The sequence below is a fragment of the Tachypleus tridentatus genome, chromosome 6, assembly GCF_004210375.1.
Source record: "Tachypleus tridentatus isolate NWPU-2018 chromosome 6, ASM421037v1, whole genome shotgun sequence".
NCBI lineage: Eukaryota > Metazoa > Arthropoda > Merostomata > Xiphosura > Limulidae > Tachypleus > Tachypleus tridentatus.
In genome coordinates this window covers 126,792,343-126,820,086 of record NC_134830.1, presented here as the reverse complement: position 1 = coordinate 126,820,086, position 27,744 = coordinate 126,792,343, and the positions used below count along the sequence as shown (strand labels likewise).

Here is a 27,744-nt window from a genome sequence, read left to right as displayed (position 1 = left end):
CTAGTACACTTAGGGCGAGGTCAACCAAGTACCACTGTTTGACATTCTCAATGGGTGTTGTGGACATTGTCTGATACTGATGTTTGGACATAGTGTTAGAAAACCCTAGCATTGCTGCAGTGTCCTTGTTTAGCATTGTAGTGCATCCCTTTCTAGGGCCCCATGGTGGGTGGGATCAGAGGGCATTCAAATATAACATCTTTATTATGGATGCCCCATTTATAAAAAAATCGAAAAAAAAACAGATTATAGAAAAACGACCACTGGCCCTCTTTCACTGCTCTCGCAGAACTTAATCCTGCCATCGTCTGTAAGCCATCAGTAGACGACTGTGTGGCAGCAGTGACTGGCTGTATTATACAGGCAGCTACTCAATGTATTCCTAAAACCTTGACACGTTTTTTTACAATATCTTCGTCTGTGGGAAATCCTGCCTGCCACTTAGCACGGAAGGCTCACGAACGGGCCTAAGATACCTTTTCTAGGTATCTTGCACTCTCAAACCATCTAGCTTTCCAGCAGGCCCATGCACATGCTTGGCAGGTAGGAAGTCAAAGCCACAATGAATCTTGGATTAATTAGTGATGACAAGAAAACCCACTTGTAGAGAAAAATATACATGTAAAACAACTGGTTTAGGTTGAGAAAATTTTTATGTAGAGGAACGAACCACGTTTCAAGCTTCTTAAGTCATCACAAAGAAAGAAAGAGGTAACTGATCAATAGCTGACCACATGTTTGAAGGGAGTTGTGTAACTAAGTGTAGGAATGTAGAGGGCGTGCTTAGATGTTTGATTATATCTATTGATATAGGTATCTTGGAATAAGTTCACAACCAGCACCTCTTCTACCACCAGTTCCAAAATCATATGGAACAAGATTCAGAAGGTCAGTGGACAGCATAATTCTGTCCCCCTTTCAATCTTGCTCACTGATGCCTGGAGCATCATCAATACTTACTTTTGGTAAAAGCTATTGCTGGGTATCTAGCACTTTTGCTTCATCCTCCACCTTCTAGGCCATCAAGACTTGGGTAGAGTGATCACTGATCACCTATTTCCTTTCCAGGTTATCATCTCTATGACTGTAATTGCCCCTTTACACTGGTGGGACTCATACTGGCCCTTCATCAGTCTGGCAGTACATCTGTCGGACCTGATGATGTACACTATGAGATGCTGTGCCAGCTATCTCTTGCTTTTCTTGTTATTCCTCTGATTGTTTTTAACCAGATCTGGCAGGAAAGTTTTTTTTATTTCTGGTGTCAGGCTATTGTCCTACCTTACTCTAAACCTGAGAAGGATCCCAAGATTCCCTCAAACTACTGTCCAATTGCTTTGACAAGCTGTCTCTGTGAGACCTTAGATAGGATGGTTAATGTTCGTCTTGTTTGGTTCCTCAAATCAAACAACCTCCTTGCCCACCCAGTGTGGATTCTGATGACAGCAGTCCACTATGGATCACCTGATTCGACTTGAAACATGGATCAGAGAAGCTTTTCTCAAACAACATTTTGTATCAATATTGTTTGACCTTATGAAGGCTTATTATACTACATGGAAGTATGACATTTTGTGAAAATTCCACTAATTCGGATTATGTGGCTATTTGCCCATTTTTATTAAATATTTTTAATGGGCAGGTGAATCCAAATTCGTGTGGGTTTTACACTTTCCCATTTCTTCCTACAGGAACTTGGAGTCCCTCAGAATCCTTACCCCACAGTATCTCACCTGGGGTTGTGCTTTCCTTTCTCAGTTGGCCATACTTTTTCAGAACATATGATCTGCCATTGTTCTTTTTGGCCTTCATACTTTTTCAGAACATATGATCTGCCATTGTTCTTTTTGGCCTTCATATTAAGGAGCAGTTAAGTGTATTTGGCCTGTCCTTGGAAAACATAATTATATCCACTAGCCAGTCCATCCCACCGTGACTTATTACCATCCCCAAATATGACCATTTTTTAAGTACCATCTTTTATTTGCTGAACATCTTTCACACCATCCTTCCATTTCCATTTATACAAATGGTTCAAAATTAGTTGATTCTTTGAGCTCTGCCATTGTTTGTTGTTGTTCAGTGATTGTGCACAAAATCCCCTCTACAGTTTCTCTACAGTTTTATGGATCACATAAAAGATAAGTAGTACTCAATTTGTACTATTTATATTGACTTGCTAAGTTCTCTACTGGCCCTGGAATTGCTTCTCATTAGTTCTCACCCTGTTCTCACTGATATTCAAAATGGACTGGCCCATTTCTCTTTAACATCTACTTCTAATCAGTCCTTCTGGATATCAAGCAATGTTGGTATTCATGGGAATGAGCTTGCTGACATTGCAGCTAAGTCTATCTGCTCTGGCACTATCATTGCTGTGCCTATTCCATACATGAACTATGGTCCTGTATTCAAGGCTCTGCTCCATGCCAGTTGGCAATTGACTTGAAGTGAGCAATGTGAAAACAAGCTTTTCCAGATAAAAACTTCTATTGGACTTTGGCTGCCTTGTTACTATAAGGATCAGAAAGTAGAAGCTGTCCTGACTAGACCACACATTGGTCACAGTTTTTAACTTATTGTTTTCTTTTATTTGGGACTGATACATTTATATGTGGTCTGTGTGACTCTACATCACAGTAGCCCATATTGTACTGTCATGCCATCATTATGACTCTCAATGATGTCACCATTTTAGACGGGTTTTTTCCCAAGGTTTACCCTTGATGTTGGGCAGTGTCATTGGTGATGGTGACACTGTTTGCCCCATTAATGTTTTTAGTTTTTTAAAGGCCATTGGCCTTTTAATGCTATTTAAGTTTTAAATTCATAAATTTTACCTTGGTTTTTTTAACATTATTCCTTTTTATGAATTAAAGTAAAATTAGTTCAATGCAAAATTAGCAAATGGCTGTGGTATCAAATAACTCAGACCAGGACTGGAAAGGCAGATTTCAGGTGACTAATGCTAATGTTTGAACTTACCCATTAGTCATCCTGGTGAGTTATAATAATTAAAATCATGTTGCAGAAAGTCTTTTAAAACTTGTATTAATTTACTTTCTCTCTTACTGCAGTAAACTAGATTTAAGAATTGGACTTACCACTATTTCAGTTTTTAATTCAAAAATTAAACTTTGTTGTTTTTTTAACTGATTTCTTTTTACAAATTTTAATAATTTTACTTTGCTTTTAGTTTTTATCAGTTGTTTGGTGCAGATAGCTTTGTTGCTTTGTGCCATAAAATGCCAAACAACTAACCAACCAATTGCATCAGTCATCAAGCATGAGGTTTATTGAGCAGCAGCTACAGACTGCCCTCAATCTTTTAGTGAACTACAGCAAACAGTTTTACCTTTTATTTCATTCCAAAACCATTTGTGTGGACTTCTGTCTCCAACTTGGTATTCATCCCAATCCCAAACTCCATGTTGGTGAAGTTGTGCTTCCCATAGTCCTTGAGAGAAAGTTCTTGGGGCTTAGCTTTGACTGTAAGCTGACCATTATACCACATATCAAGCAGCTATGAGTGAAATGTACAAGGGCACTGTACATCTTTCATGTTCTCTCTTTCACCTCGTGGAGAGCAGATCAATGTTCTATGTTAAAAATCTATTATGTCCTTATTTGATCAAAAGTGGACTATGGGTCTTTGATCTATGGCTCTACCAGGACCTCAGCCTTGAAGATGTTGGACCCTGTTCATCATCAGGGGTTTTGGCTCTCTGCACAGGGGCCTTCCACACTTCTCCAGTCCAGAGTTTGTACACTGAGTCTCATGAACCTCCTCTATACATTTGCCATTTGCAACTGTTTTCACTGTACACTTCAAAACTTCAATTGTTGCCACAGTATCCCATTTGAGATTGTTTATTTCCCTCAGTGGGCCATGCTTTTTCAGAATAGATGGTCTGCCATTGTTCCTTTTGGCCTTTTATCAAGGTGCAGTTGGATGAATTGGATCTGTGCTTGGGTAACATAGTTGTATCCATTGATCAGTCCATCCTCTCATGGCTAATTACCATCCCCAAATGTGACCTTTCTTTGATTCATCTGAAAAAGGCAGAAACTCCTAATTCGAAGTATCGCCTTTTATTTCCTGAACATCTTTTTAACTATCCTTCCAGATAGTTAAAAAGATGGTTTTACAGATGATTATACAGATGGTTTGAAATCAGGTGACTCTGTGGTCTCTGTCATGGTTTGTTGTAATACAGTTGTTGCACACAGAATCTTCTCTACAGTTTGTGTTCACTGCTAAATTGTATCCCTGGATCACATAGAAGCTATGCAGTACATGAACTGTACTATTTGTACTGAGTTGCTTAGCTCTCTTTTGACCCTGGAATCATTTCACATAAGTTTTCACCCTGTTCTCATCAATATTCAAAACCGACTGGCCCATTTCTCTCTATCATCTACTTCTTTCCAGCTTTTCTGGATGCCAGGCCACATCAGTATTCACAGGAATGAGCTTGCTGACATCACTGCTAAGTCTGTCTTCACTGGTACTATCACTGCTGTACCTGTCCCACAAATGGACTATAGTCCTATATTCAAGGCTCAGCTCTGTGCCATTTGGAAGTCAACTCGGAAGTAGTAACATAATAACAAGCTTTACCAGATCTCACCTTCTATTGCTCTTTGACTGTCATGCTTCTGTGAGGATCAGAAAGAGGAAGTTGTTCTAGCTAGGCTATGCATCGGTTACAGTTTCTTAAATCATCACTTTCTTTTATCTGGTATTGATGCATCAGTGTGTGGTCTGTGTGACATTTAGGTCACAATAGCTCACATTTTACTGTCATGCCATAGTTATGATTAAGAGCAATGGCACCATTTTAGACATTTTTGCTATGGATTCACTCTTGTAATTGGATAGTGTCATTGAAGGGGCCATTGGCCTTTTTTTTAACTCTATTTAAGATTTTAATTTGAAAAGTGGACTATGTTTTGTTTTAGCATGATTCCATTTTACATATTTTATTGATTTTTTACAGGTTATTTGGTGCAGATAGCCCAGTTGCTTTGTGTCAATAAATGCTAAGTAACCAACCAACTAAGAGTAGTTTAAATGTTAAGTGCTCAGAGTTTGTGAGGTGTGGTAGAAGCAAGGAGGGAGATTAACTTTGATATTCAGGGTTGACACACCTATGAAAGCTAGTAGTGATGTTTTTGATCACAGTAGGGTTTACTATTTTTTCATGTTGGGTCATGCCCATAGTACCCATTATTTTCCATTTTGTGGATCACTACTTTAGATTATTTCACTATGTTATTTGGTTTCGGTTTTGTTTCTTATCCTTTGGGCTTTCCTAGCACCGTATATCTTTTGTGGGATGGTCTAGATTTTACTCTACTTCCACTTTTTGGGGCGTCATACCTACACTATTCATTGGATTTATAGCTCTGATTAACTACTGAATGGGGTAGTATTCACATATTCATATACTTTTTTCACAGTCAGCTTAGGTTGTTGGATTTTCCATTTGAATGTGTTTTTCCTGTTTCATACCTCACATTCTCATCTTTTTGGAGTGAGTATTTTCTTAATTTTCTTCCTTCTATATGAGTTGATTGATGCTTGTATCCTCCTACAATGTTGGGTTTTTCTCCTCTGTCCCCTCTACTGAATTGTTTTTCTCCCATCTCCACTAGTTCGGGATGTGGTTTGATTTGTAAGAGGCTTCAGAACAAACAGTATTCTTCCCTTCTCACCCCTGGCACTTCATCCAGTTCAGTGTGCTTTTATCCACTTTTTTCATTTTGTCTATATTTGACTAATTATATTTCATTTAGACTATTTGATGGCAGTGGCTTTTATCACTGGTCAAGAGGATGTTCTTTCTTACCCCTTTTTGAACCCATACACTTTACATGCATCTTTTAGTGTGTTGTGTCTGAGGTTTTTGTTCTCATTTGTTATTGCTTTTCCAATCCTGTTACATTTTTTTCCAAGTAGTAACCTCTTGATTCTCCAAATTTTGACTGTACTTCCTATGAGGTACTTCTCCATATTAAGTTTTTGAATTTTAAAAATCAATTTCCAAGTAATTTCCCCTTTTGTATTTGGCCTCAAGTACGTCATCCCCTAGCCCTGGCTGATGATAAGTTTAAACAGGATTACATCCAATGTTTAAAAAAAAACAACTCAAAATTATTACAAAACAATGATTATTTAATACACAATTTCTAATCTTGTCACACTAACTTTCAAAAACTTACTGGTTTTTACTTTTATGTGGATAGGATACCAAAATTATGTTGTAAACAGGATGATAGTAACAATGAGTTGTTATTAATTAAACACGTACTCTAGAAAGACGTTTTAATCCTGCTGTTGTTGACAGAGTTGTTAAGAAATGGGAATAAAAATATTAAGTGAAAACCATTTGCAAAAAAAGTAAAAAAGAGAGTTTAGTACTAGTACTTATACCAAGCTTATATTGTCAGACATTGAAAAAAATTAAAAACAAATTAATATTTTTCCTATATACAAACAAATAACCAGTTAATGAAATCTTAATACAGTTAAAGATAAAATGAAATTTCGTATATATAAAATATCATATGAATATAAAATAGCTTACATAGGACCTAACTAGAAGTAGTTTAAAATTCAGAATTAATTAACACAAAAGAAACATTAAAAACACTAATGTTACTATTTCACCTTCAGCAGAACACTCAAGAGAAACAAAACATAATTCTAAAGGAAAAAAAATTAATTGCTATGAATGTACATGAGATGATTAAATATAAAAAAAGTAAATTTAAATTAATAAAAAGGGATGATGAACCTGATAGAAATGTTATCAGTAGATGGCATGAAATTCTTTAATATACAAATTGGTCTTCTGGTAGTTGTATAAATAAGGATTATATGTTGCAAAACATAACACTCTTGTGGATGATGCACTGATATATGTTGAAAGATGTTGAGTGTATGAAATTGTTTTCCAGTCTCATCAGGGTTTTTTACTGATTTTATTCCTGTATAGTATGTTACTGGTATTTTATTGCATTATTGAGACTAGAAACTGTTATTTTTTTAAATTGTGTATTAAATAATCATTGTTTTAAAGTAATTTTGAGCTTTTTTAAACATTGAACATTATACAAATGCGGAGTAATCTAAAAAAAGATTATATCCAGCTTCTCCTGTTAGTATTTCTCCTTTCATCAATTTTTCCTAAATTGTTTGTTTATCCATGTCATTCCAGTTCAGGTCTTTCTAATTGATTTCCTGGTTAGCACAAATATGGGTTTATCTGCTGTTTTAACTCAATTGTTTACTTTGTTGTGGATCATTTGTATAGACCATTTCATGGTTCATGGTGTATTCCTTTTACCTTTTCAGTTTCTTACCAGCTTATACATTTTTTCCTGATTGATTCCAGATGACCTTGTTGGTCCAGTATGCGATTTGTGTTGCTTCATCATTTCCAAAGTATTTCTGTTGAATCAATCTCTCATGATTTCCTTCTCTTACTCCAAAGTTTTGTCTGCAATTTTTTTTCTTCTCCCTGGTCCAGTGGGTCTGGATTCTGATTCATTTGGTCCCTTGTATCCTTCTTCCCATCATTGTTTTCTCATGTCTTTACTCTGATTGTGCACTTTCCCTTTTCCCTGCATATCCAAACTGTCATGTGTTGGAGGTACTTCATCTGTCGAGCACTGAGACTATTACTAATACATTTATCTCCCATTCTCTAAGTTGGGTTTCTCTTTCTTCCTCATTGAGGTACTTTAATCCACCTGTTGCTATCCTTCCCTTTTTTTGCAAGATTGTGACTGAGTAAGTTACCTTTTGGTATATATGTATACCTTTTATCTTCAGGAGCATCTCCCTCTCTTTCTCCTTATAGATCCCACTCTTTGGAGAGTGGTGCCTGTCCAAGCATACTTAAACTAGTAAAAGCCACACTGTAAGGTCATAATGACTTGATAGTTATAATTTTATGGCCAAGCAATGTACATTGCAGAGATGAGGTATACCACAAGATTACTCATAAGTTTATCCTTACAATAGGTTTGTTTCATAAGTTTTTCAGTCCTGGACCATATTTACCCATGGACTACATGGGTGAAACAGGCTACCCATCCCTGCCATGCCTTGTATTGAATAAATTGGTATGGGATATCTGCTTTTCAAAATATGGTTTTGTTGTCACCCATTCATTGCATTGTATGAGATGTTGTTGTTCCTCTTTTCTCTCCACTATGCTTTCTGTGTATTGTGGAGGCATCCTTCTGAATGTGATAATGAAATGCCAATAATAATAATATAATATTTATAAATAATTACAAAACCATTCAGCTGAAAGTAGGGTAGTGGTGTTCTACTTTGTGACATGGGAGTGAGCTGTATTAATTGCAGTTCAATTCTTTGATTAGGGTCTCTCATCCTATCCCCACATGGATGTTGGTTTCCACTGTCTGGGTTTTGAATTTAGAGTTGAACCAATCAACAAAAGTCCTCACATATGTATATTTGATGTCTATTCCCTCACTCATTTCTACTCTTGTTACTCCATCAGTGTAGTGGGTCATGGTAATTCGATTTTTTACATTGTTATACAACAACAAGATGTCCACATTCATGAATTAGGGAATACAAGATTCCCTCTGGTCTCATAAACTTGAGGTAAAGATGGTAATTTTCTACCCTCACTAGATGGGTCGGTTGTGGATTGTAGTTGACTTGCCATTGGAATGATCCTTTTTCATACCCCTGTGTGGATGTCTGTTCTAAGTGGCATCCTTGTATAGCTGGTACAAAAGTGATGTCTTTTACATGTGATCATGGGAGCAGTTTTTGGACACTTTTAAAGGAATTGTCTTTCTTTCCCTCACACCTGTTCAGTGTAAGATTTTAGCTATGTGAGTTGAAGTAATGTACCATATCAGAAGATATAATTTTTCTATGTTGAAATGTATTTCTAATAGGTACTTACTTCCTCTCACTTCCTATTCTTCCTCCCCACTAAGAAAAACTAGTGCTTTCATTTTCTACCTGAACTCAAAAATCATTTGCTGAATTGTATAGAGAGAGTTGCTTGCATCAAGAGAGCACGTCATACTCTTATTGATGGAGGCTTGTCACATGATGGTTTGTATGAAAGATGTATTGGAATCACTCAGTTTCAAATGTGGGAAATTCAAGGCTTGTGACATGAACAACAAATTTTTGGCATATAAAGGGCAGTCCTGAATGAAAATAGCTATTTATTTGAAAGGAGGTAAGTATGTATTGGAAATACATTTTAGTATAGGAAAATTATAACTTCTGGCAAACAAAGATTTGCATTGTTACCATTTAAATTTCTTTGAAGTTGTAGCTTATATATTTACATATCTTTCCTTTTCAGACTGATTGATATAAAAAAATTAATGTATAACATTGACAAATTACCCTTTCAAAAAAAAACAACAAAAAACTTCCTAGGCATTGGAATTATTTTGCCTGTCATGTAGATATTTTAGGATATCTAACCAACATCACTTTTATCCCTCTCCTTAACAATAATGGGATTATACTTCTAACAAACTGTACTCAGTGAAAAAACAAGAAAAACATTATAAACATAGTTAAATGATGTAATTATTATAATTAAGAGTTGCAGTAATCTGACATTATTTCAGTACCTGAAGTGTTGGACATTCTCATAAAACTTATTTTCATACTTATACTTTACTGATATAATTAGTAAAACTTTATGGCTAACTATCAATGGTTACTTTTGATGTTTTTCAGGATTTTACTTTGAGGCAAATTTTTTTGCATCACTAAATGAACAATACTGTAATTGCTAGACCATATGGATAAAGATGTAAAGTAGAAATTGCATAGTTTCACCTGTAATATTTCTGTGTTTAATGTATTTAAAATTTCTTTGTAATGGTAATCAAGTGTGGTGATTCAAAACTGTGCTAGTTTGCTTCAGGCTTTCTTTGAGTAGCGTATAATGTCCTTATAACAGTTTTGTTTTTTGAACAGGGGATGTTCCTTTCTTACTAAATGCATACAAGGAGAACATGTTGGAGCTTTAGCTGTTATTGTTGCAGACAGTGACATAAAAAATGATGAGCAATATATTGAAATGATAGACGATAACACTCAAAGAAATTGTAGTATTCCGGCCATGTTTCTTCTTGGAAAGGATGGGTAGATAAACTTTCTTTTCTTATTATTTTTATTATTATATTCAGTTTTTTCCTTTTAATTAAATCATAATTGGTTATTTTGCTGTTATTCACTGCATATTTGATGTTGGTTTAAGAATTAAATATCATATTTATTCTTTCTCTACATCTGTGATGACAAGATTTTTCTCTACATCTATTCATTCTATTCTCTTACTTGAGTTATCTGTTCATTCTTGTGCTTCACTTTCCTTTAAAGATTTTCCCATCATGATTCTGTCAGTTTTAGTGGGTATCTTGCCCTCTGTTTTCTTCCATTTTGTCCCTTTCACCTTGGTTTCTTTGTTTCTGGGATGAACTTTGTCACGTTGCTTTACTTTCTTATTTAATTTCTTTCAATCTCTTCTCTAGGACCTCTTCCTTGTACAATTTCTTTGTGATGTGTTTTTTGAAGGTATTTCATATATATTTATATTGGCATTCTGAACTGATGTAGCTCTTTAACAGTCATCTCAGATAATTTTGAATTCTTGCCCTTGGGACCAGGGTGCCCCACCATGTTTCTTATATATATATATATATATATATATATATATATATTTTTTTTTTTTTTGGTAATCCCTTCATTGGACCTTGCCCTCTTATTTACTGTACATGGTTCTTCCCCTTTAAGAGTTGACCATCAAGGTCTTGGAGGTGATGTGTTTTTGGAACTGAACCCTCAAGTTTGCTCATGTGGGAGTCTTGCTTTCTTGGGGTTTTATTTGTTTTAATCTGTTAAGCTCCTAAGACATTTTTTAGCAGTTTTGCCTATACTTCTACTCTCTGCCTCACCTGTTTCATATATCATGGGAGAATTTCTTAACCTCATTCTAGTTTTACTCCTGTCTTTTTGTCATTCTTACAAAGATAAGAGGCTATTGCTAGATATTAAATTTGTTCTACATTATTCATTTTTGGTATTTCTTCAGTTTCCAGTGGGTGGTTTTCTCATTCTCTAGTGAATACTCACTCCAGTTTGTTTGCCTCCCTTTTGCTTCCTTTGGTAAAACCCCTTGAGATCACTACAATTCTGTTTTTTCCATGGGTCCAGTGGCTTTCTTGCACAGGTGGTATTACATATTTAAGGATTTTTTCTATGAACATTTTGCTTCTTCTAACATGGTTTTGTTTCTTAAGATCTCTCTTCCTCTTTAGGAATCATTTTCCTTGGGGTAGCTGATTTGTTTTTCAGTCTCAACCCCCCACCCTGTAGTTAATTCACTTTCTGGTTTTTATAACTTTATATGTAGAGTACACACATTCTACATCCTTGTTTTTGTGACATGAAGCTTTTGTCTTCTTCATTTTCTCCAGGAATCTGTTTTGAAGACTTTTCTCAAGAGTTCTTCATTATTCTTGGACGTGCCTATACATGTCCCCTTACACTAACCATTATGCTGGTACAGATATGTTGATGATACAATTGCTGGATTTGCATCTACAGATCACACACTTAGTTTTTTTAACCACATTAATTCTGTACACCCTAATATTAAGTTCTCATGTTAATATGAGAAAACTAATCACATAACATTTCTCATTATTACAAGAAGTGATACACAAGTCAAATTAGAAATACAAATAATAATTACCCATTCTAGACTGTACATTCCCTGGGAATCGATACATAGAATAAAACAAAAACTCAACATATTAAGAAGCTAAATAAACACAGCCACAAAACTATGCTTACTTGATAAAATTAATAATGAGATCAACCAGATAAAATAACACTTCATCTATATCATCAAATTTTCTTCAAAAGCAGTTGAAAAATTACACACACATACACACACACCTAGACAAACAACAAACAAAGAACAATAAATTTAAAGAAATGACAAACTATAAAATCTTACACTGTTGCAAACCATATATTCTCAATATTAGCAAGAAATAATTATCACTTGGAAAAAAACTTACAACAAAACATAGCATTCCAGTAAACATTAAATTCATTGAAAAACAAGATACAAAACTAAAATCTGTAATATATAAAACTACACTATGTCATAACACCAACAAAAACAATTGTATTTATAAAATACAATGCCACAACTGCCACTATTTTTGTATTAGAAGAACAAGCAGAAAAATGGAAACCAGATTTAAAGAACACAAAAACACCTTTGCACATGTTTGAACTGCAAATCAAATAAGCACAATGTAACCATGGAAAATACCAAAATACTAAGTAGGAAAACAAATGCAAAATCAGAGAAGCACTACTTATATAAAAACTCAAACCAAAATTGAACCAATACAAAGGAACCCCTTTATAACCTAACATCTAACTGCACTGCCCCTTACAGTCTTGTACCCATTTAAACTCTTATTCCTAAGACATGCCCAGCAACAGTCAGTTGCTAATTCTCTTTGCCAACCTGAAGATGACCTGAGAAGGTTGAAACATTGTTCCATACTTTATTGTAATTGTAATTAAAGTTTAAATACCCATACCAGTTATCTTTAGAATACATTTTTACTTCATGTGGGTTTCTTGTCATCATGAATGTCCCCTTCAATGGTTACTGACTTGCTGATGCAGGTATTTTCAGAAATATACTGTCTTCATTTTGCTTCATATGGTTATAGTGGCTCTTTTGATCTCACATGATTCTGAAAGTACCTTATTTGCCACCCTACACAAACTAGATTCTGCTTAGAACACTCCAAGGCTTGGAAATCAGTCTATGGGTTCGTTGCACTTATATATGTTGGTTTTCACATCCATGGTGAGCATAGCATATACTAACTTTTCAACACTTGATGCAACTAATTCTACTTACTACTTTTGTTTTGATAGCATGTATTTTTGGATGCCTGATCCATTTTTAGCATCTTGTTTCCAGAAGCAAGAATTTGTCTTTACATCCTTAACTTGGTGACTGCTCCATAGGTTTGCTATCATATTCTTTTTTGCTTATCTGGTCATTTTATCGTGATCCATTCAGACACTTCCTATTTTGTTCTTTACTTCTTCTTCCAGGGTAGTACTTGATCCCATGACTCCTATTTTTCTGGCTCTGGACTTTCCCTTTTGGGCCCATGTTCAGTAGTCAATTTTTCATGCCTCAAACTTGTTTTTAGCAGCAGATTAACTATCTTATTTAGGTCTGGACTTTTCCCACTGATTGGTTACTCCATCTGTTCAGTAGATTTACTCATGATGTGAGCATTTGATAAACATTGCCTTTCTACCTATGCTCCTCATTTCCAATAAATTGGTACCAAATCTAGTCTCTATAGCTCTGACTGAGAAAGAACTTTTTTTTTTTTGTGGTTAAACTTTCTTTAATTTTTTTTTATGCTTCAGTCATATTTCTTCCCATTCTCTCACCCAATTTTCTCTTGTCCTGTTCTACACTATTTATTACAAGAGCAAGTTTATCTTCTTTCCCAATATCTCCAAATTATGAGTGTTGTGGGAAAGTGTTTGGATGTTTTCTTTATTCACCAACATTCTCTTTCTTCTGTGATGATGAGAAAACCCACTTGTAGAGAAAATTATATAAGTAAAAATCGGCTGGTATGAATAAAGAAAGCACCATGTAGAGGAGCAAACAACGTTTCGACCTTCTTTAGTCATTGTCAGGCTCACAAAGAAAGAGGTAACTGACCAGTAGCTGACCACATGTTTGAAGGGGGTTGTGTAACTGAGTGTAGGAATGTAGAGGGTGTGCTTAGATGTTTGATTATATTTATTAATATAGGTATAAAGGTATTCCTTTGTATTGGTTTATTTTGGGCTTAAGTTGTTGTACAAGGCTTCTTTAATTTTGCACATGTTTATGTTTGTTTATTTATTTAGTATTTGTGTGTTTTCTATGGTTATGTTGTGTTTATTTGATTTGCAGTGTTTGAAAATGTGTGAAGTTGACTTCTTGTGTTCTGTGAATCTGGTTTCCATTTTTCTACTTGTTTTTCCAATATAGAAGTTGTGGCAGTTATCACATTGTATCTTATAAATGATGTTGGTGTGGTGTTTGTCAGTGTAGTTTTTACATAGTATAGACCTCAGTTTTGTGCCTGGTTTTTGAATAAATTTGGTATTAACTGGAATGTCATATTTTGTTACTAATTTTTGCCAAATGTTGGTTATTTTTCTCCTGATGTTGGGAATATATGGTATGTAGCAGTATATGGTTTTGTGATTTTTTTAAATCGTGGGGTATATTTGCTTTTGTTAGTTTATTTTGCTTTTTGTCTAGGTGTGTACATATAATGTTTTCCATGGTTTGTGAAGGAAGTAAAGAAACAAACATAAACAAATGCAAAATTAGCCTTATACAACAACTTAAACCCAAAATAAAGCAATGCAAAGGAACACCTTTATACCTATATTAATAAATATAATCCAGCACCTAAAAAGGTGCATATTATGTTACTCGTAACGCCCCATCTTAGAGCACATGCAAGTATCTCATTCTCTTCTTCTAATAAATTATCTCCTTCCACTTTGACCAGTAGGATTATATACCCTTTCCTGCCCCGTTTCTTCTTCTGTATGATTGGTGACCCTCTTCTTGTTTTACGTGTCTCCTCCCATCACGTTTGTCACCTCATGGTTACTCTTGCTTCTATCCTTCAACATCTCTTGTGGGAGATTTTGCAGATAGTGATGTGAAGAACCTCTAACACATTAGTGTCCCATTACTTATACTATATAGAGGTTTCACAAAACCTAGCTTTTGTGTCTCTCCATTTGTCATTTTTCACTTTTTACTGTAGCTCTTATGGTAAATTGTTAAACTTTCTTCTTTTGTTTTTAAGTCTCATGCTCACCTCAGGATAAAAATCGTAGATACTACTCTCTACACCTAAGTTTTTGTTGTAAATATTCCACATATATATTTCTTCAATATGGAACAGTGTAACTTACAGACCTAGCCATACTAAGTACTTATACTCAGCTTTTCCCATGTGAAATAAGGGGTAATTGAGTAACCTGTCATCCACCCATTTTAGTGACACATTAGCATTGCTGAAACATTCTTTTCACAATATGTTTTACTCTACAACCTCTTCTTGGCAGAGAATATTCACTGCTTAGGATGGATGCAATCTTCCACTAGCTTACCTCCTGCTTTATGGATGTCAAATTACATGGGCTTTCCCTTTTTTGATGCTATTTTTGGAAAAGGAACTTGTCTTACTTTTTTTGCATTAACCCCTATCTTTAGTGTGGTGTAGGGAGGTAAATAGTGTTTCTGAAGTTAACATTTTTCTTACCTGAAAATGTATCTTAAGTAAATACTCACCTCTCTGCACCAAATCCCACCTTTCCTGTCCATTTCCAGTGATTTAGATTGGCTTTGTTAAGAACAAGTCTGTATTCAAGTACTAGTGCTCATGAGGATTACTGCTTATGTAGAATGCATTGCCATCCTGTTGGTGTGGAGCTAGATACATATAGTTTAATGATGATTATGTCATAGTCTGGCTCAATCCACATAGAGGGATGGAAACACTATTCAAGGCTTTGTAGTATGCACAGAAAATTACACAACATTGAGCTGAAGATAGCAGCTTGTTGTGGAGCAGAAAAGTATTTATCTGAAATACATTTTCAGTAAAGAAAATGCGACCTTTTAGTTACTCATTTTAAATTTAAAATATTTCAAATACATGAAATGATGTCACCTTGCTTTCCCATTATTTATTTATTTACATTATAACATTATACTGTAGATATTAAACTAAGGCTAATTTACTGGAAGTTTCATGATCTTGAACTTTTCAGATTATGTATGACAAAGTATGAATGAAAGCTATGTGTTTTCAAGACTATACTGTTTCAAAATTTGAATCCATACTCCTTTCAAAGTAGTTCTTATAACTATTCATACCATGTCTTTTTCTTAGCACATGATCATCCTTTAATAGTTTCAGCTTTAAGTTGACTAAGTATATTGTTTCAATTTTTGATCCTTACAACTTATGGTATTCAGGTATTGTTTTTGAAGAGCATAAGAGACTATTCAGAAGCTGAGAATTTGCCCTTCCCCCCATTTATATTGTAAACTTTGATGCCAGTTCAAGAATTCTTTACCATGCCTTAGAAGCCTTACAGAATCCTAACACCCCTGGAACTTATTCTCCCCATGAGGGGTGAATATGGATTGTCCTATTGCAACTATTCTTGTTAATTTCTGTATGACAAGAAGAGAACACGGTGGTTTAACAACATTATTTTTTTCTTCTTTTCACTATAAAGTTTTCTGTAATAAAAAAAGAAGTTGAGAAAATGGCTTTTTTACCATTGCAAAACATTTTGGTTTATAAAACTGAAAATATTTTTGTAAATAAAATATTTATACAGAAGTAACACCCTAATTTAATTGGCATACAACCTTAACCAAGAGAAATGAATATTGTAAAATATGAAGAGCATTCTAAGTTCCATAAAGTAAGTTATATTTTAAGTTCTCTGTGTGTTGATTTGAAAAGCATTTACTTGTTAAGGAGTATAACCTTAAAGTGAACACAGGATATTGTTCATAAAGTATTGTAATATGGAAATTTTTAACATCCAAGAAATGTGATCATGAAACAACCATTGTAAAGTTAGTCTTTATTAGTAATTCTTTTTATGCTAGGTGAACAGGAAAAAGTCTAACCACTAGGCTTTAGAATCGCAAGTTAGATTACCAAAAATGTTTACCTTCAAAACACAAGAACCTATGTTAAGTAAAATCAGAAAAAACTCCTACTAATTGTTGTATTATTCAGGTATCAACAAATATCCTATTTTCTTCTTACATCTTTTCAAAAATATGTCCAACCTATTGCAATAAAATGACCTCATTGATAGAAGTAAATGTGCTTTTTGGTCAATTTTGTAGCTCCTCTATAGAAAAGACAACCAAATGTTGTTCTTTTTAAATTTATTACCCGGGATAATTCTGTATTAATAAAGTGTATATTGTTTTTCCTTTTTTTTCTGATAAAGCTTCACTTGTATCTGTTTCAAGTTTTTCTCCAATGTTATCATTATTTTGCAAAGATTAAAAACAAATCTATGAATGTTCTATTACAGATTGCATAATTCTTCTAAGCCCAGAAAGTTTGTTATCTTTTTGGCATTCCTTTGATGTTACACATTAATTTCTCAAATAATTATTTCATTTAGTCTTTTTGTTAATATATTGCTTGTCTTCACCCTTTTTCTCCAGCTATATGATCAGACAAAGGCTAGAAGCCCATGGATTATCAAGAGCTATAATCAACATTCCTGTAAATATTACTATGGTACCACTTCAACAACAAAAACAACCTCCTTGGCTGATTTGGTGATTCCCAGCAGATAATGTTACATGAAATTTCTAGTCTAATGATGAATATGTACATTTATTTGGTTGACAGTTTATAGTCAGATTGGGAAAACAAAAGAGGTTAACTACTTTAGAAAAATAGATAAATATGAGTTCAAGCATGATAACATTTAACATTAAGGTTAATTCTCTTGTATTGCCTACACTATTTTGGTATGTAAATGTATTTGTAACAAGATTAAACATGAGTTTGAATTTGTTTTTGTTTTTTGTTTTTTAAAGTATACAGTTTGTTAACCAGACTTTGATTGATGATAGTTTTAAATGTGGTATTCTAATCTTAAACACAACATAACAATATTACTGATATTTCAAATTTACTTTTTCAATTTATGGGTAATATGACCTCAGCTTGTGTTTCTAAACAAATTCATATAAACTTTCTACCATACCTGCACTTACACTGAATAAAACTCCTAACTGTTAAGGGATCAGCTTAAAATTTAAGATTATTGGTCAACAAGTGAAATATTTATTGACAGAAGAGGCAAACAGTATAAATGTTTGACCATTTTAGCTAATATACTACCATTCATAACTTAAGAAAATTGGACAAGCTTGATTGAACAACTTAAACAGAACCTGTTAAACACTTGAGCTTATTTATAAAGGTTTGTCATGCTTGTGTCATAAATATCATGATTTATTGTACAAAGATGTGACAGAATGTCTATAAACTTGTAAGATTGTTGGATTCATGGGCAGATCTCTGCCAATCTAAAATCAATTAGATAGAATATTACTGGTCAAATTATTTAGAATACTCATATAATTTTGTTTTACTGACAGTTTGAATATTGATTGACTATATAAAACATTATAAGCAACTAACTATGATAATGAAACAATGAAGATATGGTTGTAATGCTTAAGTAGAATTTAAAATATTTGATATAAGCTATATTATTTTACTTTTGGAATAAATGATCTATTGCAAAAATGGTTTAAATAGGACTGTCTTTGAGTTATACTTGCAGTGCATTGATTTTCAAGGTGAAATTATTTTGTTTGATGTGGATTTTGTGGCAGTTTATGTTAATGTATTAACGGTCAAATGAATACAAGCATACTTAGCTCTGTGCTAATATAGAGATAAGCTTGGCAAGCATGTATTTTTTTAAAGTACTTGCTTCTGTTGATTTTATTTCTCTTAACTGTACAAAATGCTTCCCTCATTTGTTGTGCATATCTCTCGACCCTTTTGCGTCATGTCTCAAGTCAATGGCCATGTCATCTTGTTTGTTGAATTGCATTCAGAATTTAATTGAACTACTATTTTATGAATTCATGTCAATACGTTTGGAATCAAACTGTAAATTACAATTGGAACTTTAATATGTATAAGTTACTTTCTTAATTTAAAAGTAAATATTAAAAGAATAAACCTATATATAGATTTTAGCAAATCAAATAGTATGTTGAATGCAGCACTGTTTCAAATCAGATGTTTGTAATGTCAAAATGTTAAATTTGTAGTTTTGTAGAAATTAGGAACTTAAATTACCAATATTGGTAAGCTAGATTATAAAACAAGAACCTGATATCTTTATAGTTTTCTGAGATATGGGTTATGTACTGAATCAAACACAGTTCACCTCTTTCCATTTTTGGAAATGGTCTCTTCTATACACTTACTTGCATATGTGACGTGAATAACCAATACACATCTTAGAATGTCCCCCTAGTGGTTTTCTCAGCCATTTAATCTGTGATCTGACTACCACGTTCTTTTGAATCAAGAGTTCAAGAAGGTAAGTTGTGTCATTAGTCTGCTCGAAGTTTCATATTTTTTTAAATCTAAATATAGCTTAGTTTCTAAGTTTATAAAATTATATATAGGAATTCTATGATATCAGTATAGTTATTTATGAATTTTTTGGTTATTCAACTGTGTATATATAAATCATAAAAATAATTCTGTTTAATATTTTCCACAAGCAAAATTTTAAAATACTTAGAAACCCATGTCTAGTAACAACCAGGTACAAAGGTCATAGCAAAAGAGATAATTCTTTCTTTACTTCTTGATTTATTGTTTTATATTTTAAGAAAAATAAGTTTCATTACTTATTTCTAAATAGTAATAATCTATATACATATGTAATGTATAATAATAAAAATGTTACTGAATATTACAAACTACCAGTTCACTAAAACACAGCCAAGACAGGTAAGACTAAAGGTCAGTTTTATACTATTGGATAAAGTAACATGAGTGCATGTGCACTGTTTCAATGCAAATTATGTTAGCTCGGCATGACTGGAAAGGTCAGTATAATAAAAACATAATAAATATCTAATGTTATGAGAGTTAAGCTACTTAGAGTAAACATTTTTATTTTTGTGTTATAATACATAGTCATTAGAGCACTAGGAAAAGCATAGTTTATATTTATTTCCTAATTTTTTTATGATGGTTATAAGGTTGGTCAATTGACAGAACCCATCTAGTTAAGGTATAGAAAATAACACAAAATATAAAGTGTTACTAAAAACAAATGTTTGAAATCTGTTTAAGAGGTTTTAGAGATTACCCAAATATTTGAGAATTTTAGGGAAGAGTTTTTTTTTAAATCATAAAATGAAATCACTTTGCTTTCAGACTAGTAACGAAACAGACTTGATATTTTCACAAACAAATCGTCAGGAAAATATTCTGTTGAAAAATCTGATTTTTTGTGTACAAAAAAGCTGTAATCTTTATCAAAGGTTTACCAAATTTTGAGAAGATATACATGCTGTATCAAAAGTTAATAGTGCAAAACTTAATGTTTGCCAATGTGTAGATGAACTTGTGTATATTATACTTAGCCTGTTGTGAAATGGTTAGTTGAATCAACATTTATATTTAAAATTTTTATATGTAGACATAAAAATGTTAAATAGCTAAAAAGTAAACATATAGACATATCTTTTTAGAGCAAAAGTAAGGTCTTTATTGAGCACATGGGCATTCTTGTATTTTACTTATCTTAGTTTTTAAAGATTTTATCATTTTGATTAAAAGAAGACTTGTAATAAAAATCATGATTCTCTTTCTTTCTTTTCGCAAGTCCTTCAGAATGTTTAATGTCAATAATGATCGTTTACAGGTTTTTGTAAATGTGGTTTTTATATGTACATAATGTAATTTAAATACATATTTTCTGATACCTTTTAAATCTTCATTTACAATATTATGTCGAACCAAGTTGTATGTCTCAATGTGTGATATTTCCACATATTCTTAATTTCTTTTTGTGGAACCTGAAGATCCAAAATGACTGAAGAGGGCCTTCTGAGGCATGCCAAATCTTGTTTGTCACAAATAAACATCTGAGTGACATTGTAGATTAACAGATGCTTGCCAAGTGACCAATAATTTTCATTATGCAAAACAAAACTGTGTTGATCTTCTAGTAAGCTTTTATCTAACTTCAGCTTTCAGGTGGTTTAAAAACATTCTAGCAGCTCATCAGCAGATAAACATCTATTGATCCTGTCAGTGAATCTTGTCATCCAAAGATATTTGTATAGTAAACAGAAATCTTCAAAATAAATGCTTCATTGTTAAAATTTCAACTTGACCTCAGCAGTGGATAAAATGTGTTGCATCTCACATATGTATAAAGTTAAACTGTTCTTCTGTGCATGCTCATCATTGTGAAGGAAACTATTTTGAGAACTAATAATTTCAGTTCAAGCAGTGTTTTTTTACATTTAACTTACTTTAATACTAATTACTTAATTAAATTACTTAATTTAATACTACTACTTAATATTTGATAGGACTACTAATTTTTATTTATGGCCATTAGCTTTCAAGAACCATTGCAAATTATTATGAAACAATAGGTGACACTTACATAATTTTTTTGAGACACTGATAAGGAAAGTTTTTGTAAATAATGTAATTTCATTATATGTGTTATTTTTTAGTAGTATTTTTATTTTGGTAGATTGAACTTATACAAGACTTCAGCTGAACCCACAAAAAAGATTGTTAAAATAGTTTCAATTTCCTTTTCATAAATACAAGAAGGAAAACCATAACCAGCTTCTGTGGAAATATGAAAATGTTAAATAAATTGCATATTAAATTGTCAGTTAATCTGAAAAGTTTTTTTAATTTATTAATGTTTCAAAATTTCCAAGATTAGTGTATTTTGAAAGTTATCTGATATAATTGTTTTTAATTAATCTTCATTTTTTAGACAAAACAATAGTATATAATTAGTTTCTGTTAGATCATATGTTTCAATAATGTTCCAATACCTAAAAATTAAAATATATATATGTATGTTTAAAGAACTGTAGGTATCCATTTAAATGACAGTAGTTTTCAACAAGCAACTTTTGATCTAATTAGTGATAATTTCAGTATTTGGATCAAATGCAATCTACTGCATAGCTCTGGATGATGCTGCTCAGTTGAGCCAAGTCATGTCAAAAGTATACAGCTTACCTCCACTGTTTATTACACCTCCACCAATTTCCTTCTTCACACTCTTGTAATGAAAGCCCTCTTCTAAAGCCTCCAGTCATATGTAGATACTGTTTTGTTTTGTTTTTTAACTTTAAGTGTTTATTTGTATTGTCACACTTGTTGGAAATAAATCTTCTTTGGACCTTTTTCACAGATTATACTTCTCAGTTACAGTATTTCATCATAATAACCTCTCCTGTTGTGGTGATATTTCAGTAATTTAATAACCTTGTACTTGTAAGTCAGCTTCAAAACTGAAACTTGAAACTCTGAAATCTTTTTGGAATTTGGGAAAGTGATATAGTCTTTAATGGAGAAAATCTGTGTGTTCTTAATAAAATTGTATTAGAACAGCTGATGTACTGAGCTAGTTTTCAGCAAAAAAAGTACTCTTTCTTTCAGAATTGCCACACACTATTCCATTCTTCAAAAAGTAAATTATATTTTAACAACGTTGCAGGCAATACATTTAAATTCCATTTCTAAGAAGCTGTTTCAAAACCATTGTATACGACACAGCCACTGTAGAAATTTGCTTTTACAGTAAGAGAAATGCCAGTTGATTTGATGTAAACAGTGATAACATTCAATAATTGTTAGTAGAGAAAAGGCAAGCTAGACAGCCTTATTAGCTGGCAGGCATTCAACAAACCACTAAGTGATAGAAAGCAGCTAGAGTAAACTTTCAAAAACACCTGTGCAAACTTCAAGATCAATGATGGATACAAATGACAAAGCAAATATAGTCTGTAGCAAACACAATAAAAAGAGTTTTTTTGACAGTTTTAACATGGTATATGGACAAAAGTGTAATGAAACTGTTCTGTTCAAGTTAGTTTTAACTGTTTACAAATGAAGATGATATCTTGCAGAGATAGAAAGAATGCATTGATGCTTTCCTAAATAAAACCTCAGTGATGCCTTAATTACCAATAAATGCAATGCTTGATGACCCACCAACTCTGGAAAAAGTTGTAAAAGTAATGAAACTGGCTAAACCTGTAAAAGCATTGGGCTTATGGTCTACCAGCTGAAATTATTAGGAGTTCAATGATGTCCTAATTGTAACAATCTACAAAGGGGGTTGCATTACTAGGAATAAAGTATTTTGCTCCCATCAGTGGCAGGAAAATGTCTGGCCAAAATATACATCAGTAGCTACCAACAGTATCTGAATGTATACTACCAGAAAGCCAACGTAGTTTTTGAGTGAACAGATGCATGACTGATGTGATTTCCTTGCATTAAATTCAGGAAAAATGTATCAAACAAAACATATCACTGTATGCTGTGTTTGTTGATTTCACCAAAGCTTTTGACAGTGTAGGGAGAGAAACACTGTGGGCATTGTTCACTAAAATTGGCTGTTCTCAGAAGTTTGTTACAATTGTTTTCCAATTTCACAATAACATGAACAGATAGGTATCATGCTGGGGTGATGTGTCAGAAGCCTCGTGGTAGTAGAGATGCTAATGGCAACAGTCTTGACGCAGAACTTGCCCATAGGATCAAAATGGCATCCACCTCCTTCGAATGGTTATACAGGAAGGTCTGGAAACACCATAGCCTATGACCAAAAACCAAGAGCAAATTATATCTATCCATGGTACAAGAGCTCCATAATATAGTCATATAAAGTGATTTGTCCAACATACAATACCTTAGAGTGATTCTGAATGCATCTTGGGAAGACAGAAGCATTAATGAGGTCTTGAAGCATGATGATATGCCAAGCATAGAAACTATGCTTCTTGGAAGACTTATGCTGACTGATCATGTGGTGCATATATGCAGATCATAGACTCTACTTCATGGAGAACTTTCCTCTGGCTAGCAGTAGAGAAATGGACTAAAACTGCATCACAAAAATGTAATAAAGTATCACCTGATATACTTACTACCAATTGGGAATTCCTAGCTAAATGATGCAAATCCATCAAGGATAATTCAGATATTGCATACCAAAAGCGGATGACCATCATGCTCGAAAACACTCCTTACTGTGTACAGTGCAACACTTGTGAAAAAAAAAAATGTTGCAGTTTTAGGCTACATTCACACAAGTGCTGGAAGCATAGTCAACAATCCAAAAGTTGATGGTTTCTTCTTTGTATCATTTTAAACCCTCAAAAGTGGCCGTCATTAATTTATGATGCTACTTACAACATTCCTGCTGTTTAAGGGTTAATTATCGAAGGACTGCTGACAATATGTGATAAATTTGCATCTAATACATTAAAATCTTAATTTTATTTGGCTGAGAGCAGTTTAGCATATGAGCTCTTATTATGACAGTAATTTTTTTATTAAAGTGTACTAATTTATTACTTACTATCAACATATTAAAATATCTTTGGCATCTTGATAATTTAACATATCACTGAATTTCTTTTTCCTCACTAGAACATGAATTTCAGTGAAGACAAGATTATATAGGGGCTGAATAATCTTTTCTTTGGTTTGCAACTTCCAAGTGGAACTTATGAAATGAAGTTTTAAATTTTTGGAGGGAAGAAATAAAACTAGTCAAATCTAAGTAAATTACATCAATTTGCAAAATCTGAAATCAACAACTGTAAATTAAATTGCAATTTCATGCAATAGTATTGGGTAACTTTAGAAATAGGATCACAGCTTTTAAGTATAATCATTTTTAGTCAGAATTTCTGAGAATTATAAACTAATTTCATTCATAATTAGTTCTAGACTCAAGTGTTTCATTTCATTGAGGTATCATGCTATCTGGTTTTGAACAACAGTTATAAATTAGAAAAAGCTGTTAACATATGCTTATATTTAAAATGGGATACAAACAGCATCAAAAATAATTTAGGTGATTGAGTCTAAGAACATGGGAAATCACTTGCAACATAAACAGTTTAAATAAACACAACTGAAATGAGTAACAGATACCAAGTTCAGAGCGACAGTTGTGTGGAAAGTATTGGAGGACTAATCTACAAAAGTAGATCAAGTGGAAAAGATGACATTTAAAAAAACAATTTAAATTAGTTCTAAAACCTTGTATCACAGTAGCCTTCAGATCACAAGCACGACATTTACTAATTTGAATTAAAGTTATATAATAAATGTAATAAAATTGTATATTATAAATAAAAGATAACTGACTGTGTGATAACTGGCAAATAACTTGTGTGATATCACAAGTCACAGATAAATATATCAGAAATAATATACAACTCTCACATTATGTCAGAAGTAATAGATAACTTCAGTTTAACTCCTATTTGTAGTTTTATCCAAACAATTTACAGTTATTCAACTTGTGCCTATTACTGTTGTTACAAAACCTGCAGTTTTATTATATACAAGAGTGATAGTGTAGTGAATTGTTTGTGATTAATAAAGTGGATATATCACAAGCATAGCAGCTCTAACAAATTTTGATAAGTTTTTGTAATCTGAAACTTACAAAATATGTATTGCTAATAAGAGAGATTTGTATAAGTGGAATTAATATATCTGTTTACTATTGTTTGCACCTGATATTTTTTAAAGAAGCTCCAAATAGTAATTTGATACATACCATTCCACAAATAGTGCTTGAACTGATTGGTTATTTTATAGAACTGAACTAAGAAAACATTTTTAGCAGATATGAGGTAAATTAAGGTGTCTACACATTGATTTTGGAATAATAATTAAGCACTTGTAAATTTTCTATTATAGAATTAAATCATACAAGTTTGTGAGAAGTAAATTGAACAGTCTTGCTTTATCATAATGTATGATGATGAAATATTAAAATTTTAAGTGAAATTTTTCTTACTATCATGTATAAAAATAGAGGACTTCAGAGTGATTCATATAAAGAAAATGGTTTCACAGTTTCATCTGATGGAAGTTCACTATTAGTATCAGTATTTAACCCCTTATATTAGTCTCTGTGTAGTTATTATAAATGAAACTTTTGGTATTCGTTTCTGTTGGTTAAAACCATAGTACTTACATCAGTGTTCATAATCTGGAATATCTATATATTATACTGATTTTTCTTGACTTTTTTGTTCTCTTAAGCAATTGTGGAAGAAAAAGTTATACATCTGTTCATAAACGTGTACATAAATACTTTTTCCCTTAACTGTTATTAAACATTTACAGTTTGAGATGTATATATGCACAAAGTTGAATATATTAAAACTATTTTAATATGCAAATCATAAAGTCATGATAGTAACAGCCAATATAATGTTATGGTGGAAAGACATCTATCATAAATATGCTTTCACATTGTTAGACATTTTGATGCCACTGAAAATTGATAAATTTTGAGTAGAGTATGTAACACTCCCTTCCAGTGCAAAGTATTCATACACTTAAACATCACATCCAGATTGGAGATGCCATTTGTACTTGAAGACTTGGAGAAACAACTTTAATATGAACCAAGTTGGGGAACTAGGATTGTCAAGAAATAGGTGTGCAACAAGTCGTACTACAGCTATAGTAAGTAAAGTTTACCTTCTGTTAGCACATATTAATCCATGAGCATAAGGGTTGTTGTCTAAGTGTCTAAAGCAACAGTACAAAAGGTAATCGAGAATAATCACCATCTGAAAAAGCAACAAGCCATTTTCTTGGTATATATTTTCAACCATCAATATACTTCAACTGAAAGATCAAGCATAAACTTCTGTATACATATAAATCTAATGCAACATATTTAGGTTTGTTTTTCTAAACACCAAGGATTGGTTTTTGTCGAATTTTCTTGTTTTAAACAGTTTATTTTTCCTAATTATTCTGTATTAAATAAGGGAACTGATCACTATCCTGAATTCCCCACTCTTAACACAACATGGGTTTCTAAATTATTAAGAATTATGCAACAAACAAATTTACTAGAACTGTGCGATTTTAAGAATACAACAAAACTTGCATTATTAACTATGATAATTGTTTTTCTCATGATAGATTTTTATCTTTCTTTTTTTAATCCTTATCTAGTAGTGTATAATAGTTGAGAAAAAGCACTTTATAGTTTTTAGTTTGTAGTTTGGTTAAGTAAAATGAATCAATGATGAAGAAGAAAATATAGAAGAATTTCATAGGCTGCTCAGAAATAGTTCTACCGAAATCCTCAAAGGATATATATTAATATCAGAAAAATAAACAGACATCCTGTGATATATGAATATCAAGTCTATCAAATATTGGGAGTTGTTTATTATCTCGTGCATTTTTGTAGCACATACATATTTGCAGTGTGGAATGGGTTAATATAAAATAAAATTTAAAAAAAATTCCATGCTGAATTAGTTGCCATTATCTTTCCAAACTTGAAATATTAATGTGTTTGGGGGTCATAATTAAAGAAATATTCTTGCAATAATTGTATGCATTTCTACCCTTATTGCTCGTTTTGTTGTATTTGAACCCTAAGCAAAATAGACATTATGGGGCCAAAATCTGTTATAGACTTAGTAGTTTGAGCATGGTCCATTCGTTAGTGTGCTTGACTGTGGATCTAAAATTTTGTGATTCATATCGCATTACACTACACACATGGGGGATGTGGTGTATTAAGAGTATTGGTGAAATCCCACTATTCAGTCTGTCAAAATTTGGTGGTGGTTGGTGTTGACTAGCTGCTAATCGCTTCAAAATTAATGTAAGAGAAGCTAGTGCAGATAGACATGAAGTCGCTTTGCACAAAATTTGACAAAAACAAAGACTTCATTTTTCAGATTATATATGCTAGGGTTTCATTATAAGGCTCCAAACCTGTTTTTCATA

At 32.8% G+C, this 27,744-nt stretch overlaps 1 protein-coding gene across 2 annotated transcripts in view; it reads left to right on the top strand.

Annotated features, from left to right (window-relative positions):
* LOC143253606 (protease-associated domain-containing protein 1) overlaps positions 1-20,546 on the top strand; it is a 49,034-nt gene extending 28,488 nt beyond the window's left edge. For both annotated transcript variants that reach the window (XM_076507722.1, XM_076507723.1), the window contains exons 4-5: positions 10,001-10,168; positions 17,364-20,546. In XM_076507722.1, coding sequence (XP_076363837.1) covers positions 10,001-10,168; positions 17,364-17,484 — 289 coding nt within the window. In that variant the 3' untranslated portion in view covers positions 17,485-20,546. The remainder of the gene's footprint in view (positions 1-10,000; positions 10,169-17,363) is intronic.
* Positions 20,547-27,744: the final 7,198 nt, after the last annotated feature.